Source organism: Panthera tigris, chromosome A1 (assembly GCF_018350195.1).
Source record: "Panthera tigris isolate Pti1 chromosome A1, P.tigris_Pti1_mat1.1, whole genome shotgun sequence".
In the NCBI taxonomy this organism is placed as follows: domain Eukaryota; kingdom Metazoa; phylum Chordata; class Mammalia; order Carnivora; family Felidae; genus Panthera; species Panthera tigris.
The window spans coordinates 212,284,538-212,299,531 of NC_056660.1; the positions used below are offsets into that span (position 1 = coordinate 212,284,538).

General features: G+C 35.9%; 1 protein-coding gene across 3 annotated transcripts in view; it reads left to right on the forward strand.

Annotated features, from left to right (window-relative positions):
- ZFR (zinc finger RNA binding protein) overlaps positions 1-14,994 on the forward strand; it is an 83,621-nt gene that overhangs the window by 20,154 nt on the left and 48,473 nt on the right. For all 3 annotated transcript variants that reach the window (XM_042996970.1, XM_042996956.1, XM_042996964.1), the window contains 5 exons: positions 369-651; positions 2,280-2,424; positions 4,399-4,617; positions 11,796-12,043; positions 14,793-14,984. In XM_042996970.1, the coding sequence (XP_042852904.1) occupies positions 369-651; positions 2,280-2,424; positions 4,399-4,617; positions 11,796-12,043; positions 14,793-14,984 (1,087 nt within the window). The remainder of the gene's footprint in view (positions 1-368; positions 652-2,279; positions 2,425-4,398; positions 4,618-11,795; positions 12,044-14,792; positions 14,985-14,994) is intronic.

Genomic DNA, 14,994 nt, shown 5'->3' on the forward strand with positions numbered 1-14,994 from the left:
CTTTGTAGAGTTTTTTTAACTATAGAACAAGAGTAAAGAACTTTACAAATATTTTTTAAAATTCCTAGTTTCATCAGTTTTTCTTTTCTTCCTAGTACTGCTTTTTATCCCAGTTTGTCATCCCTGCTTTGTGATATGGTCCATGATCTTAAGTGTAGTATGTGTGACTGTCCAATGTTTTAAAATTAAGGAATAAAAACTATACAACAGTAACAAATATGGTATTGACTAGGAGGTTTATTGAGTTCAAATACTTGGTGTTTTGTAGCCCGTGATTAAATTTCTTGAAAATGTGCTTTGTATTTTATTAAATGCTTAGATTTTACAACTAAATTGTATTATCTTTATTCTTCTACTCCACAATATAGCCAGCAGCCAGCTTCGGGTGTAGCCTACTCTCATCCAACTACAGTTGCTAGCTACACTGTCCATCAGGCTCCAGTAGCTGCTCACACAGTTACTGCTGCCTATGCACCAGCGGCCGCCACGGTTGCAGTTGCCAGGCCTGCTCCAGTAGCTGTTGCAGCTGCTGCAACAGCTGCTGCTTATGGAGGCTACCCCACTGCACATACAGCAACTGACTACGGTTATACCCAGAGACAACAAGAAGCACCACCACCACCACCCCCAGCTACTACACAGAACTACCAGGTAAGAAAACTACTGGTTCCAGTAGTCTTGACATACATGTTTCAATGGCCATAGTGTGTGATACAATGTCCAAGCCAGTGCTTTCAAACTTGGGTCTTCGGAAATCTACCTGTAATGATGAAGTGAGTGTGTGTTCATAGGTAATTTAGGGGCATCCTTGCAGTGAGTTTTATGTTAGTAATTCCTCTGAGTCCATTCAACTCCATTTTGTATCTGTGTCTGCTTTAATTAAAAATATTTTCCATTAATTACTGGTTAAATATTAACCAAGGTTTTCAGAAAAATGAAGACATAGTGAAGATGCTCCTTGTTTGTATTATGGCATTATTCATCCATTTGGAACACAAGCTGTGTCTCCTCTTTTGAGAACCATGAGCCTAAGCTATATAGGCCAAACAAGTTACATAGTGTTCTCTTGAAATTTAACAAGGACAGAAAACTGTTGCCTGTACATTCTTCCACTCAAGGTATTCTTTCTTGTTATGTAACAAATTGATGACTGCTCTTATTCATTTAGTTGCTTTTGGTTCAGTCTTTTGGGGACCCAAAGATCTAATTCCCTTTTATAGTAGTACTATGTTTGTTATGACACTAAATTACTACTTACTAAATTTGGTCCTCATGTTTTAGTAACCCATTTTCTGTTTGTTTGCTTTTAGGATCTGTATTTATTTATTTATTTATTTATTAATTGATTGATTGATTTAAATGTTTGTTTTGAGGGAGGGGGTGGGGGAGGGACAGAGAGAGAGAATCCCAAGCAGGGTCAGCACAGAGACTTACACAGGGCTCAGACTCATGCAAGATCATGTCCTGAGCCAAAATTGAGTTGAATGCTTAACTGACTAAGCCACCCCAGCTCCCCTAGGATCTGTTTTTAAACTCAGATCCTTCTGGACTTTGCCTAATTTTCCTATATTCCTTCTAAAGTATATAAATTTATTTTGTTCAGTAATGAATTGACATGTGAATCATAACATTAGTATTTTCTGTTACTATTGGGCAAGTTACTAAACTCAGAAATCCTTTTGCCATGTGTGATTGTTTTTATTATGTCCAGAGACACAATATAATAAATCCATTGTTTTTAATAGGGTGTATGCAACCCATCATTTTCTGGGCCTTGCCTGTTTTTTCAGCCTTTCCACCTGCATATCCCCCCTCCTCACTTTATGCAGTGCCAGAGTTCACCCAGCTCACCTTGATCTTCACTGCTTTGGAGACTTATATACAGTGTTCTTTCTTCCTGGAACCTGAGTTCCCCTTTCCTCTCCACCCAGAAGCTGCTACTCATCATGTTGTTAATAGTGGTAAAGAATGAAAAGAAAGCCAGAGCAGTCAAAGCTTAGAACACACAGGAGGTCTTTACTATGAGATCCATTTTTAAAGATGGGCATTATTTTTAAATGCTTCAGTGATTTTTTTCTGATGTGAAAGTTAAACATGCTGCTTGAAATGGTTTTGACCTTATTTGAAGTCCAAAATGATTGCCCTTTGTTTTGAATTTGATTCTTATACATAGGCCTGTAGTTAGTTGTTTTCCTTTATTACACTTTTATATAGTAGAGTTGGGTTTTTTTCCTGCCACTTCACTTACAGGAAGACTTTCTTTTATTGCCTTTCTTTAGGACTCGTACTCGTATGTAAGATCCACCGCTCCTGCTGTAGCTTATGATAGTAAGCAGTACTACCAACAGCCAACAGCAACGGCTGCTGCCGTAGCAGCTGCTGCCCAGCCTCAGCCTTCTGTTGCTGAAACCTACTATCAGACAGGTGGGTTTTATTAGCGTACAGTTTCATTGAAAACTACTAAAATAAATTGTTCACTGTGTTTAATGAAGGTACCCTTTTGAGTTCATCTAAGCTCATTGTGTTACATTATTTAAAAAGAAGCAGGTTTTAGCCTTGTTCTCTGTTCTGCTGTTGTAATGCCTTTGAGTACCAAAGAGAGAAGGCCATGGGGACAAATCCTAATCATGCCCTTTTCTTACAGTTCTCTTCCTGCTGTGAAATAAGCTATACAAAAGGAGTTATGGTGATAATTTCTGGCCACATTCTTATCTTCACTAGAGATGCTCAGAACATATTGCTGCCTGCCTTTGTGTAACCAGTGGAGACCCTTTGAGGCCCCCCCCCCACCTTTTTAAGTTTTTAAATTTATTTTGAGAGAGAGAGTGCAACTGGGGGGAACGGCAGAGAGGGAGGGAGAGAGAGAATCCCAAGCAGCCTCTGTGCTGTCAGTGCAGAGCCCCACACAGGGATAGATCTCAAGAACTGTGACCTCATGGCCTGAGCTGAAATGGAGAGTCGGACACTTAACTGAGTCACCCAGGCACCCTGAAGATGGGTTTTTTTAATAGAGATTGAATTGAAAAGTTTTAAAAACAGCTGAGTTCAGAAAGCTAAACAGTTCATTTATTTTAATTGTTTTTGAAGGACTGTGAGAGTGTGGGTAGAACCTTGGATTAGGAAAAAGTAGGACTAGCCTCTAGTACTGACTTTACCACTAATGTGGGTAGTGATTTTTACCTCTTTTCGTCTCTGTTCTCTTATTAGTAAGTGAGGTAGTTGATCCAGATCTCTCTAGGGTACTTCTAGTTCTCAGATTTTTATGAGTCTCTTAAAAGTGATATACAAATATTTTTATAGTTATGACTGATTTTTCTTATAGTTTGTTCTCTAATGATTTGTGAGTACACTGATCTGTAGTGAACTTCCTAGTTAATTATCAAAGTTAGATTGTATTTAAGAGTCAGAAGAGCCTTGGTTTAGTCTTGGGTCTGATATTGACTATGTGACTTGTAAGTCATTTAGCTCTTGGACATTAATTTCCTTTTGTAAAATGTCCTGATCTGTGTGTTGTGTGGATCAAGTTTCATACTACATGTAGATAACAATTTTATAAACTGAACTGCTGTTTATTTAAGGTGCCTTTACTAAACTAAGCATAAGGTACTGGCCCTCTGATATTTGGGCCTTTATCAGGAATTAGACTTGTATGCCTTAATGGTTGTTAATAAATGATTAATTATTAATTTAGGGCTTAATAATAAGGTTCCTAAGATTCCTAAAGCATACGGTTTAAAAAAACCTTAAAACATAAGGTTCCTAAGATTCTTAAAGCAAAATAAATATTTTGAACATAGTCAAAGGCAGCAGAAACCTGAATATTAGCCATTTGAGAACAATTGCACTCAAGCCATTGGACATTTGAAGATTTAAGTCAGTGTTACCTTATGAGTTGAAATTAGACTGAAGTTCACTATGGATGAATTAATAAAAATGTGATTAAGTATATTTGAACAAGTTGACGTAATTAAACAATGAAATTTCTATTGTGAATTGAAATACGTATTTGAGGCTCGCTATTCCTAATATTAAGCATAATGCTCAAATTAGACTGACTAGCCTAAATACACACACACACACACACACACACAGACACACACACACACACACATTTTCTAAAAACGTTATTTAAGTAGTACTGCTATTCAGTTAGTTGTAAATTTGGACAGAATGCCATTTTGGAAATATATAGAAAGCATCTGAGAATGGGATATTAGATGAATTTATATAGATGTGTTATTTAATTGGTAGTAAGAATTTCAACGCTTGTGCTAAGAAAAAGCTGCTAGCATCAAATTTACAGTTGATGTTTATACTTAGTTTATCAATATCCTTGAAAATTAGAAAAAATATCAAGGTACACCCTTCTAATTTTCTGATGTCTCTTTCCCATTTTAGCCCCCAAAGCAGGTTATAGCCAAGGTGCAACTCAGTATACACAAGCCCAGCAGACTCGACAAGTGACAGCCATAAAACCAGCCACACCAAGTCCAGCTACCACTACTTTCTCCATTTATCCTGTATCTTCCACCGTACAGCCAGTAGCAGCTGCAGCTACTGTGGTGCCATCTTATACCCAGAGTGCTACTTACAGTACCACGGCAGTTACTTATTCTGGTAAGATGGATAAGCTGTGTTTAAATGAGTAAACAAATAAGTTACTAGAAGCTACCTTGTTTTATGGAATGATCTTCCTCCCAGTAGCCAGAATTGAATTAATTGATAGTTGTTGTTATATGTGCATAATGTAACAAATAGACCGTACCCTAGGTTGTATTTTTGTTGGTGGTAGTGTTACTGTTTGTTTCTTTTTTTATTTTTATTTTTTTTAAGCTAGGAGATTTTAACAATGTAAAATGCTCTTTGGGCATTTGAAAGGTAGTCATGAGTCCTGGGCCTAGCATTGCAGTTAGAGAAAATAACACCTAGTATTTTACGTGGTCATTTTTTTTTTTCCTGACTTTTCCAAATGAATTTGAAAACTTAAGGTTGACATTCAGGGACTACCACTGACAAATTGTATTTATTTCAGCTGTGTCAGGGAGCTGTTTCTTTATCTTTATTATCAGGAATAAGTAATCTTGAAAATACTAGGTAGCTTTTGTAAACATCCATAAGTTTGTTCTGTAACACATGTCTCTTAGAAGGACAGAGTAGCTTTATTTTCCTTAAATAATCATATATTTTTTTTATTATCTTATTAAGGAAAGTATGTGTTTCCTTAAGTAATCATTATAGTGAGAGAAATATAATCACTAAAATCTTACTTACGTCCACTGCTTTTCTCATTTCTAGCTGAGGTACTTTGCAGTGTTTCAGTGATTAAAATCATATGTTGTGGCAGCTCTTTCTGCCCACAGGTCCTGTCCCCGTGCTTTAATAAAACCACCTTTTTGTATTGGGGGAAAAAAAATGACATGTTGCTTTTTTGTAGATCTGTAACCTTGCATTACTGTATGGTTTGTTTTGTTCTGCAGTTTATTTCTTAATACCCCCCATCTTGTTCCATGGAGGATTTAAAGCAATATGGGCAATTTTAGTTCTTCTTGATACTTTGTTGTAGCTTGGTGTTAGAAGACTAACTACAGAATTTAAAAAAAAAAATTTTTTTTTCAGAGTTTTTTGTTTTTTTGTTTTTTTTTTTAATCTCTTACCCTATGCAAAATTAAATGCTTATGCTGGGTGCTAGGGATATAATGGTGAGTTAGGCAGACATGGAGTATTTAGGAAAACCTTTTTTTTCTGGCTGGAATACAGGATACACGAGGTAAATCTCAAGATATGAGGCTAGAAATGTCATTGTGAAAAGCCTTGTAGGCTCTGTTATAGTCTTATGGGCCAAAAGGGTGCCAAAGAGGAAATCTTAAGAACAGGAGCAGTAGGAGCAGGTTTTAAGTTAACTGTGGCAACCATGCAGAAATGAATTAGGAGTGAGGAAATGTTATTATTCCTAGGTCTGTGATTCCTAGGATTGCCAAGATACAACTTTTCTGCCTCTCTTTATCTCTGATTAATAAGTTATAACTGCATATGGAATTATTTCAGTGGAATCTGACTAGACACATTTTAAAGTTTTGTTTTTCTCTTTTTGAGAGAGAAGGTGTGTGTGTGTGGTGGGGGAGGGGCAGTGGGGGGGGTGGAGAGAATCTTAAGCAGGCTCCATGCCTAGCACAGAGACCAATGCAGGGCTCACTCTCAAAACTGTGAGATCATGACCTGAGCTGAAATCATGAGTTGGACACTTAATTGACCCAGCCACCCAGGTGCCCCTGGCACATATTTTTAAAATGTCCACATTAACTTCAGCAAAATCAGGAGTACGATAGTATTCTTTCCTATTGTTGCTTCTCTCTTACATGTTCTCCTCCCTCTCTTTTCTTTCCTCCATTGTCTCAGTTGCTTGAAAAAATCTTACACAGGATGAAGTTAATTGTTTTTATTTACTGCTATATTACATGAATAATACATGTAAATACATTTAAAACTAGAAACTATAGATAAAAAAGGAGAAAAAATTAAATCATTGGACATCTACTCCTAGATACTTCCTGCCATTAACATTTTGGTGCATGTCTGTCTTTTCTTCATGGGAATATACATATACAGTATATACCTTTTTTTTATAAAAAGGAATTTGTCTAATGCATATTATTTTGTTAATTGGCTTTTTTCTCATTGTGAATGTTCTTTCATGTCATTAAATTAAAATATATCATCCTTTTGATTTGTTTTTCCCCAACTTTTTATTTTAGAAAATTTTAATTTTGCAGAAAAGTTGAAAAAATAGTACAAGTGTACTATATACCATTTAACTAGATTTATCAATTAATATTTTATCATATTTGCTTTATCAAAACACATTTTCAAATGGTTCAGCAGCATATTTACAAGTTGCAGATGACCTGGTGCTTTGCCTAGAATTTTTCAGCATGTATTTCCTAAGAATAAGGGCATTCTTTTACATAACCAAATGCAAATATCATAAAACTAAATTGAATATGGATATTATCTAATTTCTTTAATTGTCCTCAAGTGTCTTTTATGGCTGGGCTTTCTAGGTGTTTGGTGTGTTTGTACTTTGTTTTATTGCTTTATTTACTTATCTATTTATTTATTTAATGTTTGTTTGTTTATTTTGAGAGAATGTGCACAAGCAGGGAAGGGGCAGAGAGAAGGAGACAGAGGATCCCAAGCAGGTTATGTGGTGTTAGCCAGAGCCTGATGCAGGTTTCCAGCTCAAGAACTAGGAGATCATGACTTGAGCCGAAACCAAGAGTCAGGTGCTTAACTGACTGAGCCACCCAGGCTCCCCATTTTTTTTTTTTAAGTTATTCTTTCTTTCTTTTTTTCTTTAATGTTTTAATTAACATTAATGTTTTAATGTTTATTTATTTGGGTGGGGAGGGGGAGGTAGAGAGGGAGACACCGTATCCGAAGCAAGCTCCTGGCTCTGAACTGTCAGCACAGAGTCTGACGCAGGTCTCAAACTCAGAAGTCATGAGATCATGACCTGAACCGAAGTTGGACATTTAACCAACTGAGCCACCCAGGCACCCATGTGCTTCGTTTTAAATTCAGATTCTAATCAAGGAGCATGGATTGTACTTGGTTGTTATACCTTGTTAGTTTCAGTTTTCTTTAATGTAGAATAATCTCCTATTTTTATCTTGTCTCTCATGACCTTGACATTTTTGAAGAGTTCAGGCCAGTTGTCCTATAGAATATCCCACAATCTGGATTTTTCTTTCTTTATGCTTAGATTATGACAGCTTTTTAGTCAATAAAACTACCTAAGTGAACTTTTGTATCTCATCATATCAAGAGCACATAAGTAATGTTATAAATTCTGTGTTGGTGATGCCAGCCAGGTATAATGACTATCAGATCTCTCCATTTTAAGGATACGTTTTTCACTTTGTAAGTAACCGAGTAATCTATGGGCCTATTACCCAACTACTCTTCACTCTATGGTGTTAGATCCTTTGAAAATCTCTTAACTGAATCAAGGTCAATGATGGTGGATGTAAAATCCTTTTACATTGATTCTTAGCACTCTTCTCTAAGGAAGAGTCCCCTATTCCTTCTTTTTTAGTATTACTGTGGACTCATTCTTTTTTATTCATTGTAGTATAATCCATTATTCTCTTTTTTCTTTTTGAGGCACACATTTTCCCAAATTTGGCCAATGGGATCCATTTCAAACTAGCTCCTGAGCCTTTTGGACTTGGCATCGTTATTCTTTGAGCCCCTATTTCGTTTTTGGCACAGTAAGATATTGCTGATACATACACTTAAAGCATTTCCTGCCCGAGTCTCACAATCAGCTATTTCACAAAGGAGCTGTGATTTCTGATATAGTATTTAGAAATCAAAATCTACGTTTAGAAGTACGTAGTTTTTAAGGGGTGCGTGATATTTTGTTGTATGGATGTACTATATAGATTTTAGAGTTTGTGTCTTGGGATGCTTGGTTTCGTATTAGGGAAAAGCTAAGAACGACATTGAGTTAAATAATCCTTGTATGATAAGATTTGTGTAGTTGTCCGTTGTTTTCCTAAGATAAATTCCTAGAAATTCCTGTTGTGTCGAAGGGTATGCACTTGAAAAAAATGCAGTAATACATAGTGTGAAATTGTCATCCAGAAGAGTCATTATTAGGGTGTCTAAGTTCTGTATATGCAGTTTTATATCAGCTACAATTTAGGTTAGCTATTTTTTTGGTGTCATTAAGATGAGTTCTAGAATATTGGTATGTACTAAATGGTGACTTGTAGCATGCTGAGTTTTCTACTGAAGTGGTATGTTTTTGTTTGTGATATCTTACACTTAAAATTTAAGCTTATTTAACTTACTAATTGATAAGCATTTTAAATAAGAGTACTTTTTAATTGAAACTGTCTTAGCCCTCAAAAATTGAGCTTTTACTTAAAGATGCAGCCTTATATTTGTTTTTCTACAGTGCTTTTACAAGAAATGTATGATTGTTTGCAAGTGTTCATAGGAGATTAGTAAGCTATAGTTAAGCTTGCCTTTTATTAGTTTTAGACTACATGTGTACAGATGGAGATTATTTTGTAAATAGTAAGCTTAACCTGGTTATTTTTGTGGTTTAGATAACTCAGTGTTTAAAGTATTTCACAATCTCTTAGCCTCAGTTTTCTCATCTGTCAAATAAGGAGATACTTGCCTTAACACACCTGTTTTGAGACTTCACTGTGTCTGGAAAACTGCCTGTCATACTGTGGATTCTCAATTAAAAAAAAAAAAAAGCAAAAAACTGCAAGTCCTGGTCATCCAGCATTGTAGTATGCTGTTGCTGTTACCCTGTTTTTTACTTTATGATACATAATTCATGAGGTTACATTTAAGTGGCATTTTTACAGTTTCTGTATATAACAGCTAGTTATTTAGAAAATATCTATTATAAAGATTCATACAAAAATCATGGTCCTAGCCAGTTTTAATCTAAAGGTAGCTTTAACTAGACAATTTAATGGATTTTAAGAGTGATATTTAAACTATTATTTTGAAGATACTTGGCTGTGAACTTAATTATATTTTTCTATCACATTCCTAAAAAATTCTTTTATTGTTTTTTATTTATTTTTTGAGAGAGAGATAGAGAGCAAGCTGGGGAGGGGTAGAGAGAGGGTGAGATACAGAATCTGAAGTAGGTTCCAGATTCTGAGCTGTTAGTACAGAGCCCGACGTGAGTCTCAAACTCACCAACTGTGAGATCATGACCTGAGCTGATGTCAGACACTTAACCGACTGAGCCACCCAGGTGCCCCTCTTCTATCCCATTTTTAAATAACAAAGGACATTGGTAAAACTGACCAGAAAAGAGTTTATTGATCTATATAGGTTTTCCCTTGGTCATTTACATCAGTTGTTCTCTTTTTTCTTTCTTTTTAAAAAATGTTTGAGGGAGAGAGAGAGAGAGCATGTTAGCTGAGAGAGAGCATGTTTGAGAGAGAGAGAGAGAGAGAGCGACCGACCCAAGTAGGCTCCAAGCTGTCAGCACAAAGCCCGGCGCGGGGCTCGATCTCATGAACTATGAGATCATGACCTGAACCGAAATCAAGAGTCACACACTTAACTGACGAAACTGCCCATGCGCCCCTACATCAGTTGTTTTCTAATTGTTTATCTGATCATATTCTTAGTATTGATATACCTACCTACTTCTCCCTACTTTTATTTTTAGATGTTTTCTTCTCTTATTACACTTTCTTTCTTTCTTTTTTTTTTAATGTTCATTTATTTTTGACAGAGACAGAATGTGAGTGGGTTAGGGGCAGAGAGAGAGAGGGAGACACAGAATCCGAAGAAGGCTCCAGGCTCCAAGCTGTCAGCACAGAGCCAGATGCGGGGCTCGAACTCACAAGCTGTGAGATCATGACCTGAGCCGAAGTCAGATGCTCAACTGACTAAAGCCACCCAGGCACCCCTACTACACTTTCTATCTTTAGAAGCATTTATGTAATTTAATAACCTGACAATAAAACTCTAGGAAGCCTTTTCATGCAAGTTATTTGGTCTCTTTTCTAGATATTTCCAGTTTCAGATGCCATGATTCTGATTTCCCATGCATCTTAAAATCCTCACCTTTCTAATTAATGTTTTCTTCCCTGCGTGTAGATGCCTTGGAGCTAGTGGGTCAAAAGTCTTATTTTTTTTTTTCTTCAATAAAGCAGTCTGCATTTGAGACATCAAAAGTTCAGTTTTCCTCAAGTAGTTCTTCTGTGCCATCCTGGCAACCAGGAATCTTTTTCTTGAGCCTTACATGACTCTTTTTCCACTCATTTCCACTTCAGAGAAAAAAGAAGTCTTACTGTAATGGGGTAAATAGGGAGTCCACCAAATTTCCAGAGATCTTAGTTTAGAAAGGGGGTAAGTTTTCTAGTTTTGAGGTCATTTTATACAGCAGCTTTGTCAAATTTAAAACTTTTATAGATTTTTAGGTCTATAAATCACTGAACATAAACAACATGTGTATATGTATTATGTTTATGTCAGTAACAAGCTTCGTGTGCTTATTCATTAGACTTTGAACAATGGACATGGATAGAATCCATACGTTCAACCAGAAAATATAGTGCTTTTGTCTCTTTTGGAGGATGAAAAACAGTGTATTTGGTCCTTAAGTCCAAAATCTTCCGTCTGTTGTCCTGTATATTCATCTAAACTCTGGTTCCATATCACAAACTTCTGCTAGGGTTTATTCACCTTACTTCTCCAAACCAGCTTCTGTCAGCCACTTGGTTTTATCAGTTGCACAGCCCATCAGTCAATCAGTGGGTTTCAAAATCTTGGTGTGTTTTCTGTTCTTTTATTTCTTCTATTCTCTTAGCCATCAAGTATATAAAAATCTTACTTTCATGAGTTTCTTTTTTTCCTATTAGTATCTTAGTTCAGACTCTTCCTCAAATTCAACCCTTCCCAAATTGTATTCAGAGGAATTCTTTTGGGAGAAATATTAACAGATTCCGTGACCATGTAACTTTATCACTCTGTTGTAGCCCACCAACTGAACTATATGTTTTTGAAGGCAAAAACCAAATCTTAAACTTTTTCTATGCCTCTGTAACGCCTGGCATGTGTTGAGTTAAAAACTTGACTGACTTCTATAAAAGGAAGATAAAGATTTTTCCAGGTTTTGTGAGATACATATTTGTAAATATGCACACGTAAACCTACCTATGTTGGCGGAATTTATTGAATTTAAATTCATGACATTTAACTTGGCCTTTTGTAATTATTTAACATAATCTTTGTTTGATTTTATTTGTAAGGTACGTCTTATTCAGGTTATGAAGCAGCAGTGTATTCAGCTGCATCCTCCTACTACCAACAGCAGCAGCAGCAACAGAAGCAGGCGGCGGCCGCAGCAGCAGCTGCTGCTGCAACAGCTGCCTGGACAGGGACCACCTTTACTAAAAAAGCACCATTCCAAAATAAACAACTGAAACCAAAACAGCCTCCCAAACCACCCCAGATTCACTATTGTGATGTTTGTAAGATCAGCTGTGCTGGACCACAGGTACTTAACGTTGTATGTTTTACCATGAGTCTTCAATGGGTATTTTTGATAGTTAAGTATGGTTGATATTCTAACTCTTATGCTTACAGAGAAGGTTTACATTTTCTTTCCTGTTAGCTTTTAGCTAACACATACATATTTTCCTAAACAGTCATTTTCAAGGAAGTATTTGTACTGACACATAAGAATTCTAGTAAGAAGAAATTTTAAAAGTGATTATGAATGTTAATGAAAAATGGGCAAATTGTACTTTTTTCCGTAAAGATACTTTGCTCTTTAAAGTAAAACTTAAATTTAACTTAGAAGCCTTACACTCAGATTAATTGGGGTTGGGGGTAAGATTGAATTTTTATTTCTCTTTTAGCATCCACAGCTTGCTTAACACAGTTGGCTCTTGATTTCCTTAGCTTTTCTTTGAGGTCCATTTTGAGTGTATGGATAGAATTTTACACCTGAAAAAGGATGACCATAGAGAGAATTCAGCTTTACATACTTGCATTAAAGATGAGAGGACTTTGTCAAGTGTGCTACTTTTTTGGAGCATATAAATAGCAGAAGAAAATTGTCTTTCTGAATTTTAAAAATTCTTAAAATAAATTTTTTTCTAATCTGTAGTTTGCAGGGTAACATTTCTAATAAGACTGATTTTTGTATATGCTTTGTAGAATATTACTATTGCTATATAATATCTTCCATGAGGGAATAGGAACTTTGGAAACAAGAAAGATGTGGGGAAGTGTCTTTTTCAGAAATATCAACTAAAGAAGCATAAAGTAAAGCATAAAGTAAAGTATAGTAAAGCATAAAGTAAAATCTTTATGCCCCCCCCCAACCCCCATTTTGTTTTTTTCCTGATTGCTGCAGTTTAAAATGTGTGATTTAGGCATGAGTGTTTATAAAATCTAGTATGTTCAACTCTTATCCCAACATAACTTGTTAATATTTAAGAGTGTGTGTTTTTATATAAAATTTTGATAAGCAGTTTGGCAGATAAAAGGCTTATTGGAAAGGAACAAACTTTGACTCTGTAGTAGTTTCTTTCAGTTACATTGTTTTCCACTCCTGCCCCACCTGTGTACATTCTTGTTAATACTAGATAAGTTCTACTTTTAAATACCTATTTTTTAAGATTATTTTAAATTGTCAGTATTTCCTGTGTTACACCAAATTAGGATAATTGTGGAATATTTCATATATGTGACTAGTTATGTAAAACCTTTTTTCTCTCTATTTTGAGTGTGATAGGAAACAGTTTCATTGTGATTACATGGCTAGGGGAGAGGGAACAGGTGGGAATGTTGGTGTTGGCCCAGGATTAAACATGGAAGGAGGATATCCTACTCCACGATGGCTGTTTAGAGGAGATGATGCTATGAGTGGCCTAAGAGATGTTTTGAATATGTGATATACATATAAAAGGATAGAACATAGCTGTAGGATGACAGGTGAAAAGCAGCATTTTAATGAGTATATATAAGGCTGACCATTGTCTAGATTGTTCTGAAAGAACAGGCCAAGCAGGTCAGAGGGCAGTGCCTTAAGGGGCTGATGAGCCTTAGGGAAAAATATCACTGATATTGTAAGTTAGAGTCTAGGTGTAGACATAAGGAGGGAGAATAAGTGGGTTCAGATTTAAGGGGCCATGGTTCCCAGTCCTGGCTCCACCATTGTGTGGCTTTGGGCAAGTTGAAGGCCTTTACTTCTTTGGGCTTTTGTTTCCTCACTTCTGTGATAAGGACGTGCCCTAAATAATTGAGCCTCAGAGTGCTTCATGGAGCCAGTTCAGGCCACTGCAGATAACGAGAAGAATCAAATGGCTGGGTCTTAGGTCTCCCTCTTCTGTTTCAAAAACAGAACAACTTTCTCTACTTCTGTATAAGATTTCACTTGGAGAAAGGATTCTCTTTTTTAAAAACTAGAAAATCACTGTTTTAGGTTATCTTTAAAGTCCCATCCACCTCTGTGATTCTATGATGAAAATACAATTTTTTGCTAATTATACATCTGTCTTAAAAACAATTTTAAAAATAAAACATGAAAGAGGAACTTTTGGCCCCACTCAAGACAAAGCAAACAGTAGTCCTTAGTAGCCTCTTCACTTCTGCCTTCTTCACAAATCTGCCTTCTTTGATCATCTGATTCCAGACAATTTTTTATACACAATTTCACTATTTTGTTGGTTAGAATTACAATAACTTTTTCCTTGCAAATATATACAATTTTGGCTGTTACCTATTTTAAATAGGCTTTTGTTCGGGATGGCATGGATTCTATGTGAAAATGCATTCTAAGTAGAAAAGTCAGTTTTATAAATAGACATACCTGTTTGTAAAGAGTCTTGTTACCGTTCCATAATTTTTTTTTCATGATGTAGATACAGCCCCCCCATCTTAATTCTATAATGAAAATAATTTGTGGAACGATCACTCTGTCCATGATTATACATAAGCAGTAAAAGATGCAGATTCTTAAAACTGAAAGTGATGTACCTTCTATTGATAATGTGGCTAAGTATGAAAGGCCTTTGTAAATCAGTGTTAGATAAATGTATTCTTGGTAAACAAAGTGCAGAGAACCACAGATAAATACAGATAGATAAATAGATACGGAATCCCACATGCTGTAATTGCTTTTACAGTTGTTTAGTACTCATTCTTAAATGAGTATTAGAGATTTGAGAATTGAATATTTTAAATGGTTATAGATAGAAAATTAGCAAAGCAAAATTTATCCTTTTTGTTTGAAACAGACTTATAAAGAACATTTAGAAGGACAGAAACATAAAAAAAAAGAAGCCGCATTGAAAGCCTCACAAAATACCAGCAGCAGCAACAACTCTACTCGTGGGACTCAAAATCAGCTACGTTGTGAGCTCTGCGATGTGTCTTGTACAGGAGCAGATGCATATGCTGCCCACATTCGTGGTGCTAAGCATCAGAAAGTAGGTGTTT